A 23,254-nucleotide genomic window follows, 5' to 3' on the forward strand; every position below is an offset into this window, starting at 1 on the left:
GCAGTTTTAGAATCTATGGTAGAATTTGTGAATGTCACCTCTGGCTGGCACCTGAGGGAGGATAGCACCGAGTGAAAAAAGCAGGACAACAAGACAGGAAGGCTGGCAGTATAGTGCCACTCCTTTGAACCTGGGCACAATGAAGATTTTTCTTAAAAGCAGTTATTTGAGACAGGTTTTTTTAATTATGGAATAGTTTGAAAATTCACTAATACAGAGACTTCAATTGAGGGTCAAACATTTTGAAACATATCCTCATGAAGCTTGTTCCATTGTAACTGAAGTAATCACTTCAAATATTGGCATCAGGATCCAGTGCAGAAGTTGATCATTGTATTAGTGCTCAGATTCCATAGCTTTCCACATATTATCAGCTCTTCAAATAGAATACAAGAGATCAGTTTGTAAAGCCAGGAATAAATTGATCACTGCAGTTCCAAAGAGGACTGCAGAATCCCATCTGTGGTTCCTGTGCCTGGGCCAGATCATGTTTACAGCTCAAATTATGCACTGCTGTTCATGTATAATGCCTGTATGGTTGCTGAAGCCATTTGTACCAAGGTAGAGCTTACTATAGAACACTAAGCTAGCTGTTGAGCATTGAATACCATTACGATTTTGAATATTATTAAAAGTCCATGGTGGCTAATACTCAGCATCACTTAATTGTTTGCTGTTTTGAATGCTGAACTCCTACGGTTGAAGTACATGCAAAACATGAACCATTGGCAACTGAAAGAAATGGGTTTCCTTATTTCAAGCATAGATTCAACCGGAAATGACATGTTTGATGTTGGTGATTAATCCTGCAATCCTTAATGCTGGTCCTTATGTAATGAGTACAAATGGTTGATTTCTCCTTTTACTTTGAGGTGTTTCACCTTCACCTTGGAAAATTATCATGATCAATTTGAAAAGTCTGGTGGATCTCAAAGTCCACCTGTGTGGTATGCTGTTTTATCCAGCATTATGTTACAGATTATCTTTATTTGATCTCTTAATTCTTGAGGAAATCATAAACTAATGCACAAAATGTCAGAGGGTCTTAGAGTGAGGCTGATGTAACAGAGAGGGACAGTCTCATGCTGATACTCACCTATAGTTAAAAATATGGGGAGGTGGTGCAATCAATTTGACCAACCCATTCACTTCTCTGCTTTTAATCCTGGTACTCTTTATAGATAATGACACTCATCTGGAAAGAAAGAGCAGAAGAAACTAAAGATTTGTTTTTAGAGAGCATCTTATTATGCTGTGAAAATGTCTCGAAACACTTTTCCTGATGATTTATTCTGGGGGTCAGTGAGTGTTGTTTTGTGGACAAAGGTGGTAATTAACAATGGCAAATGACAGAATAATGTCAGATCTACTGCCTTGAGTATTTTTATGTTATATTCTTGATTAGTGACAAGACCTAACTTGCTGTAATTTAAGTAACCGAGCTCTCCTCTTAACCCCATTTTGTAAATGAAAGACTTTCATTATTTTTTTGAAAATGGAGGGTAAAAGCAAATACAGCATGAGATATCTTTGGTATTATGACAACTTTTGTAAATGTGCAAATTAAACAATGCAAAAGAAGAAGCCAATCCACTAGTATTGTGTTCTCTAATTTCTGGAACAGTCCAGTTCTTACTGCACAATATGATTGTTGCCTTTGCTTTGAACACTGTAGCCTTTCAGATCAAAATGGGAGGGGACTTATACAGAGCACAATTGTTCCCAGATATTGCTTTTTCCAGATTTATAGACCCAGGCTGCCTACCAGAGCTACCCCACAGGGATAAAACTCAGTGAGTCAATTTATTTATGCAATATTGCATGTATTTTTTAATGGGGAGGCACATCAGCCTTGCTAAGCATCCTTTGATCTTCTGTCTTTAGTTTTCAATGTCTGGGTCCCAGAACTGATCTGTGCTGTCAAATAAAAATACACAAGACTGCACAAGAAAAAGTTCAACTTGATGAGAACAAGCTGACCCCCAGCTTCGAAGAAGGCTTCAGAGCTCGGGCTTTGATTGTTAGCAACATGCTCTTTATCATAGACGTTGCGACAGAAAACGGCATTCCAGCAATTCCTGGCCTGATTCATTACAGAGGGAGAAGATGTTAATTGTTTTCATTGCTGGATACCAATAGTGTGTACTTCATGTCATCTTTTACCTAGAGCTTGCTTTTACGTTTGCTTTGTAGTGTTGCTTATCAGTGCAGACAGTCTTCTGATCCACCTTTCTAAAGCTGTCAGCCTGAGATAACTTGTCCTCTTTGAATAAACTACAAACTGCATCAATAAGGTGACAGAGACAGAATGATCCAAACAATATTATTTTCCTTCTTTCTGGATGATAGTGCTTTTTTCCTCAAAATTGAAGGGCTAAATATTTTTATTAGAAAAATATAATCTCTGATATTTTTCTGTAAAGTGTCTTCCCTGCTCACATGACATAAAATGACATGCCAAATCTAATGCTTTCAATTTTAGTGGAAATAGGATGGCTGTGCAAAGACAAACTCTTAAAGCAGAAAACGAACCAAGATCAGAAAATATCTCTCACATGAAATGTTGATTTTTTTAAGATTCATTTGCCTACACCTCAGAAAGTTGACTTTCTCAACATTATTTTCCAAGTGCTCCAGGTTTCTATAACTATTCGAATTCCAACACTTTAGATTAATTAAGTGAATATGTTACTTCAGAAGCGATTCAGATCTGCTATGTATTAAGCCGGGGTTTTATCTTTCTAATGGCAATTACTACTTTACTCAAACCTTAGTTGAGCCTATGACATAACATTCAAAAACTGGACTCTGTCCACAATTTAACTATAGACTTTGATGAGGTGTTAAGTGTTAAATTTGACTCAAATGTTTTGGTGATAACACCCTAATTTTGCTAAAATTAATAAAAACCTCAACTGGAACAAATGAATGGTGAACAATAGGCTTTGCAAATTGTTACCATGAAACATAAATATGGAGGATTAAAGTGTAAGTTAAACTAGAAAGCAATATGACAGAGAAAAAATAATTTTATGGTTGGATAATTTCCTTAAAGAAACAAAATCTATCGCTAGGAAAAAAATAACGAAGTCAAAATTATTCCAGCTCACTGAGGAAGTCCAGTGAAATCTAAAAGCCAAATATTTTTAAACAAGAAACACTTACTTGTAGTTGGAGATGGAGTATTTGAAGAGGCTCAGGAGTTTGGAAAATGAGCCAAGAGACACTGTTGCTATTCTTTATCCTGTGAGGAAGTCAGTGCATGGACAAATATGAGGTCAATACAGTCAAGTGCAACTGTATTCACTGTTGAGTACCAAGTTCATTCATAAAGAGTACTCCTCAGAAAATACTGGAGAAACTCAGCAGGCCTGGCAGCATGTATGGAGAGAGAAAAATAGAGTTAATGTATTGATTCTTCAGAACTAAAGCAGAGTTGTCATGTTTTGAAACAACAACTGTTTCATGTCCACCCATACTACCAGAACTGCTGAGTTTTTCCAGAATTTTCTGTGTTTGTTTTCGATTTCTCGCATCTGCAGTATTTTGCTATTATGAAAGTTGCTACTCATTTGCAATATCGGTTCTCTGAAGTAGAGTTCATTTGCAATTTCCTGCCTCTGGCTTCCCTGTTTTCCATCCGATTATTTCAAACTTCCAAAAAAATCAATCAAGCGATACATATCTAGGTGACTGGGTTCCAGCTATTTTAATGACATTTATTTAAACTCAGACTGAGACTTGCTTATTGTTTGGTTCATGAGCTGACTTAACTGGTGATCAGGTGATCACTGTGGCCATCTTATGTCATTTTCTTTCCTTAAATATTTAGTACACAAAAGGTCAATGAGCTGAAAATGAGATACTGTATGTTGAAAATGTATAGTCTATTTTTACTACTATCACAACAATGGGTAATAAAGAACCTCAAAGACTTACATGCATACAGGGTGCCTGGAGTCAAAGGGATGCATTTAAGAATCATTATGAAAATTACTGGATCCTCGTTCATGTTTTTGCAGTCTCTCGATGTACGCATGCAGAAACTGTAGTTTAGGATAGTAAATGAAATTCCGAATATAAAAGAAAGCAAGAGATGAATTGACAGATTAGAAACAAGTTCACTTAATGTTCATAATGGGAAAAATGGTTGAAAGAATTTTATGAGATGCTATCAATGTTCACGTAAAAGAATAAAGGAGCGATTAGAAATTGTCGTCATGAATTTAGTGGCAACACTTCATGCCCCACAAATTCACTGGAATTCTTTGAGCAGGTAAATGAGTAGGTGCACTTTACTTGGATTTTCTAAGGGCATGTTTATGAAGTTCTCCATACTCAATGTCCAGAAATGACCAGAGCTTATCGAATTAATGGCAAATTAACTTGCTGGATTGGGAGCTATTTTGGCATAGGAAATAGAAACTGATGATGAATGAGAAAAGAAAACCCTCATGGGATTTAATTTGCAAAATAATACAGCTTCAACCAGCAGCTCACAGGACAATATTTTCTAACCAAGTACTGTGAATGATATTTTTCACTTTGATGGCTGAATCATGGCATGTTTCAAACACAACAGCTAGAAGACGTAAAGTTTGTTTGCCTATTTAGATGAGGGTTAATAGAACATCTAACAGAGAACATTACAGCGCAGTACAGGCCCTTCGGCCCTCGATGTTGCCCCAACCTGTCATACCAATTTGAAGCCCATCTAACCGACACTATTCCATGTACATCCATATGCTTGTCCAATGACGACTTAAATGTACTTAAAGTTCGCAAATCTACTACTATTGCAGGCAAAGCATTCCATACCCTTACTACTTTCTGAGTAAAGAAACTACCTCTGACATCTGTCCTATATCTATCACCCCTCAATTTAAAGCTATGCCCCCTTGTGCTCGCCGTCACCATTCTTGGAAAAAGGCTCTCCTTGTCCACCCTATCTAACACTCTGATTATCTTATATGTCTCTATTAAGTCATCTCTCCACCATCTTCTCTCTAACAAAAACAGCCTCAAGTCCCTCAGCCTTTCCTCATAAGACCTTCCCTCCATACCAGGCAACATCCTAGTAAATCTCCTCTGCACCCTTTCCAAAGCTTCCACATCCTTCTTATAATGTGGTGACCAGACTGTACACAATATTCCAAGTGCGGCCGCACTAGAGTTTTGTACAGCTGTAGCATAACCTCATGGTTCTGGAACTTGATCCCTCTATTAATAAAAGCTAAAACACTGTATGCCTTCTTAACAACCCTGTCAATTTGGGTGGCAACTTTCAAGGATCTGTGTACCTGGACATCGAGATCTCTCTGCTCATCTACACTACCAAGAATCTTACCATTAGCCCAGTAATTTGCATTCTGGTTACTCCGACCAAAGTGAATCACCTCATACTTGTCCACATTAAACTCCATTTGCCACCTCTCAGCCCAGCTCTGCAGCTTATCTATGTCTCTCTGTAACCTACAACATCCTTCATCACTATCCACAACTCTACCGACCTTAGTGTCGTCTGCAAATTTACTAACCCACCCTTCTACGCCCTCATCCAGGTTGTTTATAAAAATGACAAACAGCAGTGGACCAAACACCGACCCTTATGGTACACCACTGGTAACTGGACTTCAGGATGAACATTTCCCATCAAACACACCCTCTGTCTTCTTTCAGCAAGCCAATTACTTATCCAAACTGCTATATCTCCCACAATCCCATTCCTCTGCATTTTGTACAATAGCTTACTGTGGGGAATCTTATTGAGCACCATGCTGAAATCCATATACACTACATCAACTGGTTTACTCTCATCTACCTGTTTGGTCACCTTCTCAAAGAACTCAATAAGGTTTGTGAGGCACGACTTACCCTTCACAAAATCGTGCTGACTATCCCTAATCAAATTATTCTGTTCTAGATGATTATAAATACTATCTCTAATAACCTTTTCCAACACTTTACCAACAACTGAAGTTATTAGTTCTGTGGAAGGGAATAGTTTTGATTTGTGCTTCCAAAATTGGGAACATGTCCTTCAGCTCTAGTAAACCTGCTCTACTCTGTCTAAGCATTCTGCTTTAAACATAAAACACCAAGTGTTCTGTTTCATACCAACAACCATGTGATTGTCTACTAGTGTGAACTAAAGGCTGCTTTGCTTTGTGGGCCCTTAAACTTATGGTTCACATGGGGCCAAACTGAATAAACATTTTGGCAATTATCAATGGAATTTGGGGAGTTGCTGTTTAGTAACTAATTGGTAATAAATGGTGATTATGTTCGGACAATGTGCATGCTATTCATTAATACAGACGCCAATGAAAAGTAATTCCATGAAAGGATCAGTATATTTTCGTTGGGCAGTAGTTTTGATTTATTTCATGTGATTTTTATTTTTCTCTCCACAGAATCATCTTGTGTTGAGAAGTTTCTCTCAAAGGACTGGAAAGAGAAGATGGCTGGACTCAATACAGGGGAAATACTTGGTGAGATCAAAGGTATGTCGTCAATTTGAACCGTTGCCTGACTCTCAGGGGACAATAATATTCCGAAGAAAAAAAACTTTTCAACACATAATGGAGAACAACTAGTTAAACTAATGTAACTAAATTAATTCTGTAGTAATTAGAGGGATTAGGCTAGATATCCCTTATGTTAGTAGGGTGCAGGGAAGGTGTTTCTTTTTTTATTCAATGTCTTGGACAATAACATGTGTGTCCACTTGTGTTTTCTGTATGGTTAGACTTCTTTTTATAACCATCGTAAACTTGAATGGAATATTTTCACCATGACTGCACCTGAGTGCATAACCTTTGTATCAGGCTCACTCAGAGTAACTCATGCAGTGCCATATGTGTCATTGGTTATTAATGCAGAGGATACTCCAGGATATAAAATTATTGTTACAATAACACAAAGACTTCCTAATTTTGATGTCTTAGACACATTTTATATTAACTTGCATTTTGTCCCAGTGTCCAAACATCCCATTTTAATGTACAGCAGAAATTAGATGGAGGGAATGGAAGTGACTGTAAAATTCCTCTGACTTCGCAATCTTGAGACCTGTACATCTTAATGCACTGCTTTCAGTTTGTTACCACACCTTGGTTGGCCAGTAACACACAGTAAAGTCAACAGATGCACCTAATCAACCCATAAACTAAATGCTAAATCTTGCCACCCCTTGTAAAACTAAAGAACTTTATCTTAAATCAAGTCATTGTAAACAACAAATATTTCTACATCTAATCATTTCTTAAGAGTTGTGTTTTTTTTCTTTAAGCACAAAAGTAGTTTTTGAGATATGAATGTTATTCATGATGGCACATAGATTTAGGAACTTGAGGTGTGGTTCTATGTGATAAGCTCAGTTATGCAGTTGATAACATATGGTCACACATTGGAAAGAGAAATGTATCCTCATAATCGCCGTCCTCAAAATTATCCTGGTCTATTCACAGTCAAATGACTTGCATTCCAATTTGTGTTGTCATCTTACAGACAAACAATGGAACCAAGCAACTGCTTGATCTGTTTTGATGTCAGTTTATGGTCATGATTTGGCCTGTGATGCACACCCAATCTCCAATTTCCAATCATGGTTCCCTTGCAAGTGTTCACTTGTTTCAGTATGCTTTTGTGGCATCTTGTTGCTTTTTGATTTCCTCTGTTTTCACACTGACATTATCTTTAGATAACATTTATGATTTAAGGATGGTCAGTATCATGCAAGTATTCTAACCAATCATGAATTCGGCTGGTATCTTTTCAGTCACTGTGCCTGCTATAGGTCGATATATGAAAAAATGGATATGAGTGGATTGTTCAGATGTTTTCCCCTCTGACATACTACCACTCAGACTGTTTGTGAATACATTGTTGATTCATTCAAAGCAGTCATTTGATTTCAGATTGTATTGCAATGTCAGAATGGTGAATTCTTGATAGAAACTTCCTGAACTGACAGGAAACTGTGGTCTTTTACAGTGATAATCTCTGGCCAAACTAATTTTGCAAATAACCTGTGTAGAATATCAGTGACTGAATTTGTGGCAGTAGAATTTGATAGTGATTTCATTGATTTGCTAGTAGATGACAAAACTATTCACCTCCAAAAATATTTATTTGTAATTGTTGCCACAGTTTAAGTGACCACCAGGTCAGTTGCAATGGTCCTGAACCCAATTTATCAAGTTTTTTATTGAGTGTACAAACATGGAGTTTCTAAGGAGCTCTTCAATAGCACAATTTATTGCTGACCCCCCAGAGCACATCACAGGATCATCATTCATCTTAAAAACACATTGCCTCTTTCCCATGAAGGACATCAATTCACATTGCTATAGTATTTTCAGGATAACATTTTGACTACGTCGCAGTACAGTCGTTATTAAATAATGTGAGTTCATTTCATAATCTAGTGTGGAACCTATTCTTCCTCCAATTCTTAGGACAGGTTTAGGTACTGGCCTACTTTCTGCAATGTGCTGGTTGTTGTGAATTCATCCTTGAAACCCTCTTGTTTAAGAACAGATACAGTCATATCAGGAATCACTGCAACCATAGTGTTCAATAGCTTCTCTGTTGCTAATACTGTATGAGATAACAACACAACTAAGCATGATAGGTACACAGCTGCATCAAACTCTGAGATATCCAACCTCAAAGTTGTACTGATGAAGACAATCCATCTATAGATCTTTAAAGGTCAATGCCAGTACTCTGGTGAGCTCACAACATAGTCAGCACTCGGTGATTGTTGCAGAAATTGAATTTGCCACCATAGAGATACACGTGCCAATGTTCATGGTGTAGATGCAAAATAGAATTTCCCAATTTTTGAAAGCAGTTTTGCAATTCCCAACAATGCTCATGATGTACAAATAATTGTCATTTCCTTCCTTCAATCCACAGTGAGAGTACCGCTACTTTCACATTTCTTGATATTTTTGTTTGCAACATATGGTTCAGAATGTGGGTTAGAATGTGTAAGGATTGGCAGAGATGCTGTCTTCACCTTTAACATTTCAATGGTGTTTACTCTGTAATTGTAAGTTCCAACTGTGCAACTTCTCACACGAGTTATAGATGTGACTAAGCAATCTTTGCATACATACAGTAGCTGTTACTTCAGCTGCTGTCACTCTGTACCATAAGAAATCAGTCAAGGACAATGCAGATGTGGAGTATCAAATTGTGTTCAACTGAAGTGAGAACTGCTGATTGTGTGCAACTCTGTCTTTTCCATCGACATTGAGGGTATCCCCTCAATGCATGACAAGACCAACAAAATGATCCTCTGAAATGTGGTAGGTGCTGAACTTAGACAGAAGGTGATACTGCAATACCAGAAAACACCTTTGTGAGTAACAAAAGCTGTATCATACCAATTTTGCTTCCCTAGTGACATTTAAATATAGCTTCATTGTATGTAGAGCTTCATGAAAACTAATATATTTATGAAATATGCTGATGGTTCTTGGATCATGTAAAATAGATAATATCTGGAACAATTGTTTTGTTGGCTTTCTGAAGGATGACACATAGATTAAGTTTGCCAACGTATACACAGTGACTGGGTTCCAAATCCACAGTGGTCAATTGATTCACTCAATTATATCATCTGCTTTAAGACATTTGTGCTGTTACACCCCCTTTGGTATTAGGGTACACATCACAATTAGCAACCAAAGTTTGCACATCTGGCAGAATTGTTATGAACCCCTTAAATAGAACAAATTTAGGAAATAAAGGATTTTGTTGGTTTTAGAAAGTGTCATTGATCATGTAAATCTACTATCCAATCAGGTCTTCAAGTTTAAAGTAAAATCTATGAAAATGGTTTATGTCTTAGAGATATGCAGAGATAACAGCAATTTCTGTGTCTAAATAGGAGTTTTATTTACGATGCTTTTAAACTGATTACTCTTTCCAGCTTACAGCTTCCTGCTTTCAGTTTAGTTTCTTTTTCTCAATTAGCTCACCTCGTCTTGACAAATAGGAGAGAACAGATACCACACACACACAATGAAACATCAAAAAAATCGAATAATTGAATACAATACTAAGCATCCAGCTTCTGCTAGTAGGCAGAGTTAAAATCACAGCTTAAATCTAAATTCTGAATGTATTTACCATTGATTTAGAGTACACACACAATCACTCAAAGTGGTTCAGAAAGTATATTCACCTATGCTAATGATTATTATTAAGCATGTTTGTAGTCAGACAGGGCACATTTGAAATTATTTTATGAAAAGAACAGCAGTCCAAAGTCTTAAGATCAAGGACAATTTTGTCTAGGAGTCACCTTAAACCTAACTGCAATAGTAGAAATAATGTTAGTGAACAGAATGGGAACATTAACCAAAAAGTATCAAGTAATAGCATTGCAGTTAGTTTAAAGATGAACTTGTGTCTTGGAATACAGGTATATAATAAGTGAAAAGCTTTTGTCTCTGTGATTGCATATGGATGCTGAGGGAAATAAAGCGACAACACCTCAGAGTGAATTAAATAGAAATAGAACCACTTATGCTTGAACTTATAAGTTATTTTGAGAATGATATCATACTAAATTGAGCCAATTATATATAGAAATCCAAATTAGGTTTCCGGGATCAGTGACTTTCTGGAATGCATCCATTTAAAAAAAAGTCAAAAGATTTTTGACCTTTTCCTTTTATATATTTAAATTTAGTCCACTGAGTTCAGAATTATTATCTACTGAGGGAACAGACCAAGAAATGTATTTATTAAAAAGTTTTAATTAGTGTGGAATATAGCTGTTAGCAAAATTGAATGAGGTCTGAATAAGGGTTTTGTCATAATTCTCAGGACTCCTGGAGCCTTTGTGAGCAATGGCAGTTTGCATTACTGTTAGTGGGAATTGTTTACTTTGGAGGAAAGAGTCTGTGCTAGTAGAAGATAACCTGAGCTCACTGTCCCTCTAGAACTGCCCAAGGTTCGTATTCTGTGGTAGTGCCTCAATGGGAAGGTACATAGTTGGGCAGCTTGCCAGCAAGACAGAATTAATACCCTGCTGTCTCAACTGATAGCAGAATTCTTCCTGATGTATTGTGCAGGGAGAGAGAAAGTGAGACAGGCAACAAGAAATAAAATAAGAGAAAATGAGGACTGCAGATGCTGGAGATCAGAGCTTAAAAATGTGTTGCTGGAAAAGCGCAGCAGGTCAGGCAGCATCAAAGGAGCAGAAGAATCGACATTTCGGGCATTCGCCCGACCTGCTGCGCTTTTCCAGCAACACATTTTTAAAAACAAGAAATAAAATACACACAGCTTCTGTAAGCAGACAACCTGTTCAGCAATATACTTCATTTTCTTGTCAGGAGTGTTTAACAGGGTTCTTTGCATTAGGTACAGAATGTGGCTGTACTAAGTGGATTGTAAGCAGCATTGGGGAAATGCAACAAAAGAGAAAGGTCAGTCACCTGACAAGAAACCAGGTTTTTTTTAAAGAAAACATTCTAGAAGCAAGTAGGGAATATCTTGACTTCGTGCAGAAGTGTAAAATGGTTGCTAATGACTCAACCATATTTTACATTGAAAGAAACAAAAGTATTTCTTGGACAAAAGGAGGCCATCCAGCCCATTGGCTCCATCCATTAGTGAATTTTGAATGAAAGTGTGCTCCAACTGTGTGTGTGAATACAAATAAAAGTTAATCACTGTATGGAGAGAAATGTGAGTGCTTCTGACTAAACAATGAACAAACATGCTTAGAATATTGTTGCCATTACACTATAATGAAATATTATTCCATCCAGACACCAAACTCCAAATAGAATTAAATACTTTTTTAAAAATGTGTTCCGTGTCTTTTTAGCTTCTTTGATCTTTGCTGTCTATAAATGATCCATTGTGTTTGCAGTTTCCAAAGCACAAGATTTTTGTCTGATGGGAAACATAGTTTGTAGGGCCAGGAGCCAGATGTCAAGAGGGGAGGATACCACCGTGGTTGAAAGGAATAGGACAGAAGGTGATGTAACTCAGGGTATTGTGGAAAAGTGAATATCAAGCTTTACTTTTAAGAATTGTATATTGTATAACGATGGAATACTGAACTGTTCTTCTGTCAGCTTTATTTGCTAATGTTATCTCCTGTATAAACCCAGCATTGGATGAAAACTATCCAAAGACCCAAACTGTCAAGATGAGTAATGCCTCCTGAAATAAATGTGAGTTGTGGTTTATGGAACACAATTTGGCAATGAGTCAGGGAGGTCAAGATCAACTTCATGGGTCAATAGCATGTCAGCACCTTTAAGAATATATCTTTTGTGGTTTGAGATGGAAATTTCATTCTCACTTTGTGTTGGTGGCTGCTCAAATAATTTTATTGTCATGCTAATTTAAGATGTCCAACCTGCTGACAATTACTATGCTTTGATTTAAAACATTGCAACCTTTTACAAATATGTTGTCATTAACAGAGAAATCAAGATATATCAAGTTATAAAGGTTTACAGCACAGAAGGAGGCCGCTTGGCGCATCCTGTCTGTGCTTATTCTTTTCCTTAGCAAAAGGTTTATTACTTTTATTTTGTGTCTTTAGATTTCTCCCCCTCTGTAAAAATAATGGCTGAGACTTCATCTCAGTCAACTATCAGCCACAGAAACAGAATTGAAATTGGACCCAACGATAAGATGTTCAGTTGTGAGATGGATAGTGGTACTTTTGTGTCTTCGAGCTGTATATTTGGAGTTTTGTTTGAATGGTTGAGGTGCCCTGATGTTGTCCATACCTGAAAGGGCAAATGAGGAATCTAGTCTTGAATCTGCCACGATTGAATTGGTGATAAATTACTTCGCAGCAGTAGGACTCTTCTCATAGTTTCCATATTTTGCCAGTCTCACCTGAATGCATTTCCTGCGTGGATGAATTCTCTCTCAAATTGAGACATCAGTGTACCATTAATCAAATTTACATTGGTCTCAATTATGAAATGCACCAAAAGCAATGTACTGTTTTCCACAGATAACCTCTAATTTATTCTGAAAGTTTGGTTCCCAAAATACAGATTTAGTCCAACCACTTCACTGGTTGTAGACCAAACATGATGGGTGGAATCCTATAGGGGCCCGAGCAATGTGGATGATGGTGAGATTTGTGGCAGAATTACACAAGAAATCTGCTGGGGCCTATCTTGAGAGCTGGAGTAACTTGCAGCATTTTTCATGCAGTTGCCGAGCAGTGAGGCAGCAACAAGTTAAGAAGGATTGTAGCTTATAGAATCATAGAATCCCTCCAGGCCATTCAGCCCTAAAGTCCACACTGACCCTCCAACCCAGACCCATCCCCCTACCTTTACCTGTAACCCTGCATTTTCCATGGCTAACACACCTAACCTACGTATCCCTGAACACTATGGGTAATTTAGCATAGCCAATTCACCGAGCCTATACATCTTTGGATAGTGGAAGGAGACTGGAGCACCCAATGGAAACCTATGCAGTCAGGAGGAGAGTGTGCAAACTCCACACAGATAGTCACCCAAGGGAGGAATTGAACCTGGGTCCCTGGTGCTGTGAGACAGCAGCACTAACCATTGAGCCACCGTGCTGCCCAATGTCTTATTAATTTTTAAACACCCCATTAATGCTACAAATCACCTTATAAACCTTTAGCCTCTGAATTAGCAAATCATATCGAGCAAGCTAGTCATTGAGTATTCTTGATATGAAGGTCTCAGTCATGTCAAGAAGCACCTTTTCTCAGGGAATGCCAGCACAGTAAATTAACAGTTGCCTCCGACACCAGTTCAGGGGCTTGGATATGGTGAGTCAGCTGCTCAGGTCAGTCAGAGATAGGATGCTCTCCAAAGAAAAGGATGAAGAGCTGAATGTTAGCCAATCCACTCCCTGATCTGACATTTTCTGCCCTATTGTAGGCTGTTTTCATCCTGGAATGAGAGAGGCAGGTATTTCAGGAGTTGAAAGTGGCTGACAGATCTGTTACTTTCTGTGAAGGTGGGTTGGTATCCCGAGAGAGTGAATAGGTAGTGCGGAACAGAATCAGTGGTATGATGTTGCCGATTTGGATTGGTGACACTGAGTGAGGACGAAATCAAAGGCAAATACTGAATTTGGCAGAGCATGAGTGTTAATGGGAAGTAGATAGAGTAACACAGTTAAACTGAGTGTGAGGTATCAGAGATGATGGGGGTGCTTACACTGGCAGAATGGAGAAGGTCATTAATCTACTTCCTACTGTGCTGGGCATTCCTCCAGATGGCTAAAACTGTGCCAACTCAGAAGGGCAACCTCAGACTGGACTGGCCTGGTCTATGTTATTCCTTCACTGCTAGTTCCGTGGTAAGAGGACATCTTGCCTGTGCACCAGTGTTTGGCTGAGCCTCCAAGTCGATGTCCACAAAGAGGGGTGCTAATTTCTTCCTGTCTACCACATCCAGGGCCATTCTGGGCTGATAGGGCTTGTCCAAGTGCACAATGATATTTAAAGATGGCATCCAGGAGTGGGATAGTGGTCAACTCTAGGCTGTCCGGTGCATGACACGATGTTTCTGGAATGACGTTTGATAAAATGAGGCTAGAATTGGACAAGAAGGATGCCATAGGTGCGGGAAGTTAATGAGGCATACTTGGTAAGATGTGGTGAGAAATCCACTGGCCTTAGAGTGAAAAACCCCAAAAACACTTGATGCAACTCACTTCCCTCAAAAATGTCAGATTCCATATGAAATAGGAACAGGAATAGGTCATTCAGCCCCTCGAGCCTGCCCTGCCATTCAATAGGGTCATGGCTGATCTGATACTTCTTACACTTTTCTGCCCTTTCTCCATAACCTGGATTCCCCTCCTGAACATGAATCTCTCTAATTCAGCCTGAAATATACACAAGGGCTCTGCCCCCACAGCTCTCTGTGATAAGGAGTTCCAAAGATTTACAACCCTCTGAGAGGAAACATTCCTCCTCATCTCAGTCTTAAATTGGCCCCACTTAATTCTGAGCCTGTGGCCTGTGGTCCTAGACTGTCCCATGAGAGGAAACATCTCCTCAGTGTGTACCCTGCCAAATCTCTTCAGAATTCTCTATGTTTCAATGATATTGTCTTTCATTCTTCCAAATTCTGATTTGTAAAATCACAATCTTTGCAGATAAAACAATCCCTCTATATGTGATCATCTCAATTGAGCCCAATGTGTTTTGGATTTTGTTTATTTTTACCTGCCAGTTATTCCCGTTAACCTTGTTGCTGTGAATCAGTCTCAAGCTGAGGTTGAAGTGGTCAATGGAGGTCAATCTGGCACCATTATTCAAAGAAAATGAAGCTCAGTAGATTTTCTTTACTTTATTCTGGGATGGTAGGAATGTACATACAGGTAAAACTGCATCAATATTACTAGATTTTGACTTCTGTAAACTCTATTAGGTTCGGGCAAAGCAAAGGTCTGATGCCTGTTTTCTCCATGTCTTCTTTTGTTTTGCTTTGAACTATCCTCATGAGAATAAAATATAATGGAACCACGGATGACAAACTGGGAACAAATCTATAAATAATGCATTAAATTGTACTATCATTTGCAACATGAGTTTTTTATTCAACAATTTAATTTAATTAAACCAAAATAACATTTCCCACAAAAGTTTCTTTAAATATTTGCACAACGTCTAGAATTCCAGTGCTTATTGTGCATTTAATTCGAACATCAATTAGCATGTTCTCATTCTCTTTTTTTCATAGTTCAAATACTAACAATATCAGTGCTTAAAACAAGACTAGTTGGCCTCTTGTGGCATTGCTGACAGGCTGTTAAACATAATTTTAGAACAGTAAACAAAATACTACATTGCTATACTACTCCCTGATTATTTTTACCTTATTTATTCTCAATAACAATTTTATTAATGTATTCTTCCTTAACTAATATTAGATTTGTGTTGTTATGACATGTGTACTGATGGACATACAGCTTCATCTTGCCTTTACTGTGGCATTTTCCCAACCACTCCACTGTCTCGTGGTCGTTACATTGCTTGATTGTCACATAGTACTGGATGAGCTGTCTCCAGTTGAAGCTTTCTGAAAACCAGAGTCGTTGTCTTCAATCTGCACCCTTGTCCATCAATTCCATTCTCTTCCTTGAGCACTGTATCAATTTGAAATAGACTGCTCCTGTACTCCAACATTCTATTTAACTGGTTTGAGCTTTTGAGACTCCATTTGCTTTCCATCATAGACAACCAACTGACACCTTGGGAACATTATCTGCCTCTGTTGTTGCCTCAGCCCATCTGCAGATGAAAATCTCATCTCTGCATTTGTCAAGCTCAAAAAGTCTAATGCTGTCCAAGGTGGCCTGCCATCATCAGCCACTCATTTTCTGTCCTGCACCAGTTTCCAACCACCTGAAATCCCTATTCTTTCCAACCCACGTTGGCTTTTCTTTGACTGGGAATTCTTATCCTCATGTTTAAATTATTTGTGTCCCTTTTCTTCCAAAAACTGCATTTTATTGAAGCCAGACTGCTTGCCTCTGGTGCCATGCCCCCACCCAATGGGGAAAACCAGCTAGAAGCAGACGCATCTGGAGTAAGCCTTCCCTGTGCTAAATTGGTGAACAGTGGGATCTAATCTCTCACTGTTCCCAGGGGCTGCAGGCCAATCTGAGCTGAATAGTGGGTGCTGTTTTGAAAACAGGAAGAAATACAAGGAAGATCCCTGTGGTCTAAGGAAGTAAGTCATGGGGTTTTAGAACGAACCCAGGAGGGGGCATAGGCCAGGTATTGGAGGAAGTGCAGAAGGAGGGGTGTGACATCTCAGGGAGTATTACCCCCAGTGCATGCAGGGCAACATTCAATTGTGTTATCTCACATTCATTCCCATCCTTTTTCAGCCAGGCCATAAATAAAGATCTGCCAACTCCAGCTGTATTTAAACCTGGATAGTATATTATCAAGTTTATAAGACATGCCAACAATGTTAACTTGATCTTTAATTTCCAGTTATATATGGCAGGCAACTGCCAATTTCTGTGCCCACCCACAAGTATATTATGTCTTGGGGATGGTGGGGTCAACTGTGGGTGGGGCAGGAGGGTGGTAGACTGGCCATCCAACCTATTTCACATGTTCTCCCACTGAAAAAGCACCTGATGTGGGCACATTAAGTTCAGCTCCATACCTCGGTAACCCATGGTATCCCTACAATAGAATTCCAGTTCTGACTGTTTGGTCCTGCAGACCCAGCCTTACAAAACAATCATGCTTGCTCACAGGGAATTGAGTGTGTAGACATTTTGCCCAGAATGTTGGGCCTCTTTTTGGGACAATTGGGCTATGAAGTATGGAGAGGATAACAAAGTTAATAATGTTCCCTATTGGCATGGACATACATGAAAGGAGAATGAATGGAAATTGCTGGAAAAATTGCAAAGTGGAATTTATGATTTTTTTCCTGAATTGCTGATTTTTATTTGTATTTATGCCATCTATTTTCTACATCTCTTTTACGTAAAAGGTAAGAACTTGTAATGCAGAACTTATTCTTGCTTTCTTTTATTCTCCCATGGGACATGGATGTCACTGGCTGGGCCAACATATATTGCCTGTCCCTGTTGTGCTTGAGAAAGTGGTGGTGAGCTGCCTTCTTGAACCTCTGCAGTCCATCTGTTATCAGTTGACCCACCATGCTCTTGGGGAGTGAGTTCCAGAATTTTGATCCAGCGTCAGTGAAGGAATACTGATATATTTCCAAGTCAAGTTTGTCAGTGGATTGGAGGAGAACTTGCAGGTGATGGTGTTCCTATGTACCTGCTGCCTTTGTCTTTCTAGATGCTAGTATATTCAGCAAGAAAGGCTTTGATTGGTGAATAATTAAAGTGTGAATAACTGGTTGGAAAAGGAAAATACACAGGCTTTAACCAATGAGGTGGATGGAAATTTACACTGACAATATTTAATGGTCATGCTGTAAATGGCAGATCCAACATGAATTGAACGTATGAAATTATATTGTAAAGTTTAAGACCATTCATTTCAAATTGGAAATAATTTATTTGTACAAACTTTATATTTTAGCTTATTGTCACTAACTGTTCTAATTGAAATGATCTAATGATTTGAAATGATCTTTCTGTTTAATATTTGGCTATGGAATGCCTGAGGCATAGATCTCCTTGTTGAACAATTAAAGGTTTAGGCATAATTTTTAGTCTCTTCTTCCTTACTGTGATGATATTTCGCCCAGGTGAAGTAAAGTAATTAAAAATCTATAATTTTATTGAAATGTCTGGAATTTGCACTTGTTTTTTTATAATATTTGGAAAGAACAGTTAAGACCTTATCAGTTGTGAATGGATCAATTGTAATTTTATTGGATAATAAGAAGTACAAGTCCATGTGACTTGCTGAATTCTGGAAGTTGTACCTACAGGAAGAAAGTGAAGAAAGACAGGAAGAAAGTGAAAAAAGAAGCAATGGAGTTGGTAGACATAAAACAGGACTGCAAGGAGAGGAGTTGGAGGGTGAAGTTGATGAGTACGTACATGCAGGCAAAAAAATAAAAACGAACACAGAAGTTTTGGGATTAGAATCACTCTCAGGAGGAGGTTAGTTTTTCTGTTTGTCTGGGAAGGAGACAGGAGTTCTTGGAGGTGCAGTGTGAGCTTACTAAACTTGGTCTAAGCTGAAAATGTGTTGCTGGAGAAGCGCAGCAGGTCAGGCAGCATCCAGGGAACAGGAGAATCGACGTTTCGGGCATAAGCCCTTCTTCAGGAAACTTGGTCTAAACCAGGAAAGCTGTGTGTATAACTTTCCTCCTACAGAAATGGTCAAAACATGAACAATTTTGATCGTTGGATGACAAGACGCTCTGGAAAGTTACACCAGGTGTGTCATGACATAAGGGAGAGAGCATTTTTAGAAATGTGCCTTTCAGATGATAATTGTACCTGTGAAACCCTAAGTTGAAAGCTGTTGTCAGATAGGACCTACCCCAAGTGAATAAAGAACTGCATATTATGAAAAGGTGTAGTTACATTGCCCAAGAAAAATGTTTATGGTTGCATATCTTTGTTGCATTGATTATTTAAGGTATGGTACCTTTTAGTTTGGTCATTAGCTTGCTAATTCATATATAATTATGTTGATTTTGATTCATATTGATGTTAAACACAGCAATACCATTGAATCTTTTTGGGACTTTCTTCATTTGGGGGTTCAATATTTTGGATTTTTTTGGGTTTGCAGTTTCTCCATTGAGTTTGGTTAACCAAAGCACTACAAACTGAGATCCTACTGCTGGGGAATTTGAATCACTATGAGTAAATTTGTTTATTTACTTGTGGGACGTTGACATCACTGGCTGAATCCCAATATTTATTGACCGTCTCTAGTTGCCCTTGACAAGGTGGTGGTGACTGCCTTTTTGAACCACTGCAGTCCATGTAGTCCACCCACATGCTGTTAGGGAGGGAACTCCAGGATTATGACACAGTAATAGTGAAGGAAGGGTGCTATGTTTCCAAGTCAGGAGTGACTTGGAGGTGTACTTGCAGTTGATGGTATTCCTATGTATCTGCTACCTTTGTCCTCCAGAAGATAGTGGTTGTGTCTGAGGATCTTTGGCAAATTCCTGCAGTACAGCTTATAGATAGTACACATTGCTGACTTGAACACCAGTGGATTCAGGGAGTGGGTGTATGTGGATGTAGTTCCAATCAAGAGGGCTGCTTAGGCCTGGTTAGTGTCAAGCTTTTTAAGTATTGTTGGAACTGCACTTATCCAAGCAAATGGAGAGTATTCCAATACACTCTTTATTTGTGCCTTATAGTGGTGGACAGGCTTTGGGTAGCCTCTAACTGGAACCACAGTATTTATATAGTAAGTCAGTTCAGTTTCTGGTCAGTGGTAACCCACAGATGTCGATTATCAGAGTTTCAGCAGTGATAATGCCATTGAAGGTTAAGGGGTAGTAGTTAGTTTATCTCTTATTGGAGATGGTCATTGCTGTGGCATGAAATTACTTTCCAATTTTCAGCCAAAGTCTGGATATTATCCAGATCTTGTTGAGTTTAGGCAGGGACTGCTTCAGTATCTGAGGAGTCAATGATAGTGCCAAACATTATGCAGTCATTGGGGAACATCCCCACATCTGAAGCCCTGGTGAAGGGAAGGTCATTGATGACGTAGCTGTTGATGGTTGAATCTAGGACACTACCCTGAGGAACTGCTGCAGAGATGTCCTGAAGCTGATATGACTGACCTCCAACAATCACAACCATCTTGTTTAACGATAGTATCATTGCATAAAGACTGGATCATAAGCAAGAGACCATTAATATAAAAGAGGTTTTATGCCCCAATTACACATGTGTAGGATAGTTTCTCTGAAGTTGCTGCATTCTCTCAGTGCTGCGCTGCAGTGCCAGCCTTGATAAGGTGCAAGCTAAAGAGCTGGACTGGAATCCAGAGCCTCTGATTTGCGCAAGAGTTCAATCTCTACTGAGTTGGTGGGGGAAAGGAATTTATGAGTCCTAATATTCTTCCTGTATCAGCCCACCTTCTACTCCCAAATTTTTCCCACTTAAGGTTTTAAAAAGTGCAGAATTTCTTCAATTTTCATTTTCTCCACTAACATGCCTCAGTAGTGTTCAATAAACACCAACCTCCCACTGGTAATTTTCTTCCCCAAAAGTCTTTTATTAAGTGTGAATGTGCATTGGCAGACATTAAACTACCGTGCTTATCCATGTCCATACTGATGCACTTTCTAGTCCAGGTCATATAAAAGTTAAGAGCAGAACCCTGACTGATATCTATCAATATCAATTAGTATTAATAGTATCAATTACTGCCACATCAGGTGAGACCACTTCACACAACCGATGAATGAAACCTGAAATGTTCTGTATTCATCTGTTCTACAGTAAGTAGTGTATTGACTAGCGTGCCACAGCAAAGGTTTCTAGAAATGAGCTCGGGTACAGCTTCAATAAGTGAAGGTATAATGGAAGCAATGGACCCACAACCAACATTCCAACACACAGTGAGTTCCAAAGCATCAAGCATTGAGGAAAGGCGAAAAGTTTTCCCACAGGTTAGTTGGGAAAACCTCTCACTCATCATGCTTCTATATTGCCAGATATATAACAGCATTATTTAAAACCAGTTGAGGTAAGTTACCTGCTCATTTATTCTTGACAAGTATGTGGTTCAGGCCCAGGAAGTGTATGATGCTGAAAGGCAAAAACAAATCTGAAAGTACAGAATTAATAGAAGAATTTGCAGCAGACTTACAATCTCACTGCCAATTCCAAACCAGTGGCTCATACTTACAAGCCAGAAATCCCTGGCAACAATTACAATTAGGAATCAAGTCAACCCTACATTCTACCTGAGTAACTGTTGGCTCCTGGTTATAGAGCAGGCACTGCTGAAGGTCTGGGAGCTGTGCTGTCAATTGGCTCAGTCAGATGGCAAGTACAGAGGCAGAATTAATTGCTTGGGTTCATATAACATGTTTTTTTTTCAAAAACTGTCTTCCCTTTCAATTATTGGTCTGAAAGTGGGAGCTTGATGAAGGAATTAAAGGGTGAATATTATCTTGGTTGTAGTACAGCCGAAAGTTTCTTTGCCAGAGACACACGTGTACTTTCATACCTGGCTATGTTTGACAATCAAAACGAGCAATGAATCAGGGATGGTATTCTCACATACAAAACCACAAAATAAAAAAAATACATAATTTGGAAGAGCTCCAAGCCACGAAGCTAGAAGCAAACAAGAACAAGGTGTGCACACTTTAGCCTCTTACTTTAAATTCTGCTACAGCTTCTCTCACAGGGTAAGATTTTGTTGTTAAAATCAAATTTTTAAAAAGTATCTAAAAGAGCTCAGGATTGTCGGCGCATATTTAATTATTAACTAACCCTGTGTATTCGTTAAACCGAAAAGTGTAAAAAATAAATGGGAAAGATTTCCTTTGTGTGCTGTTTGTAGCAAAACCACATGCAAATTTTAATATTATTACCAGAAATAATGAAAATGATGTTAGGAGACCCACTTTGACAATCCAACACCTACCCCACCAAGTTCCCAACATATGTATATATTGATTTTATGATATTTTTGTTAAACAATTGCAAACAATTCATTAGAAATGACTTCTGAACGGCAGTATATTTGACAACTAATGCAGACAGGAATGGCAAATTAATTATTCTGGATTTAGTTATGCCGATAAAAAATATTGGGAGAACAGGAGACTTCAAATCCCATTGGAGTTCCAAGATGTATCACTGTTAAATAAGCTATGGTGGTGAGGAAAAATGTACTGAGTAATGTTCAAGTGTTCAATATTTGAGGATTATTGGAGAATCTGAATCACTTGGTTGTCAGTAGAGGTTTTAGTATCTTTAACTATCTTCCAATTCAATGCAAGGACTCTCAATGGCGTTAAATAGTTTACAATCACTTTATTGCTCCATTTAAGTAGTCATGTTGCTCATGTTAAGCCTAGATGCAGTCCTCTCCTAAACATGTTTTGATGTTTCCGGAACTCCCACTCCCACCAGTAATCTCACTTTTCTTAAAGTACCGACTCTTAACTCCTCTATAAGCAGCAACATCCTTCCTGCCATTGTCCAAGTGTCTGTTGGCAGGTACAGCGCTTGTATGGACCTACATGATGAAAAGCAGCAGGCTGCAGCATCTGATCCTAATCTGGTTCACACTTGACACTCTTACTTCTGCACTTTTCAACAGACCTCAGTGGAGAATAGCTGGGTAGTAAGCTCATTCGTAATTAGTTGCAAGTATTCATTGTAGAATAGAGTTAGGATTGCAATAAATAATTTAGAATTTAATAGTTTGGAGCTCCCCCTTTATTTTATTGCTGATAAATACTTCCACGGTATAGTTTTCTCTGGTGAATACTTTGCATACAACTGCTACTTCAATGCAGTTTTTAAACCATTTCAAATAAATTTAACCTACTACAAATAAATGGGTTTGGGACTGCATTAAAATAGCCCATAATGAATATCATACAAATGCATTAACCCATGAATGCCTTCGATTTTCAGGTGTGATTTGCATTGACACTGTGCTACAGAACATTCAGCAACAACAGCTATTATAGTGACCTTGGAAGCATTGCCATTAAACAAGCTGTTTCTCTTCAATTTGACATTTTCTTTCACTTGTTAAATCTTGCCTTGGTAAGAAGGTTCTGGCTGTTCAAGTAAAATTGGTTTTATGTTT

General features: G+C 38.5%; 1 protein-coding gene across 24 annotated transcripts in view; it reads left to right on the plus strand.

Moving 5' to 3' along the window:
* Nucleotides 1-23,254, plus strand: part of sox6 (SRY-box transcription factor 6) — a 636,702-nt gene that overhangs the window by 397,458 nt on the left and 215,990 nt on the right. For all 24 annotated transcript variants that reach the window (XM_087996501.1, XM_087996502.1, XM_087996498.1 and 21 more), the window contains one exon: nt 6,414-6,503. In XM_087996501.1, the coding sequence (XP_087852627.1) occupies nt 6,414-6,503 (90 nt within the window). The remainder of the gene's footprint in view (nt 1-6,413; nt 6,504-23,254) is intronic.

The sequence above is a fragment of the Chiloscyllium plagiosum genome, unplaced genomic scaffold (assembly GCF_037043375.1).
Source record: "Chiloscyllium plagiosum isolate Xiang-an unplaced genomic scaffold, Cpla_swu_hap1 HiC_scaffold_18, whole genome shotgun sequence".
In the NCBI taxonomy this organism is placed as follows: domain Eukaryota; kingdom Metazoa; phylum Chordata; class Chondrichthyes; order Orectolobiformes; family Hemiscylliidae; genus Chiloscyllium; species Chiloscyllium plagiosum.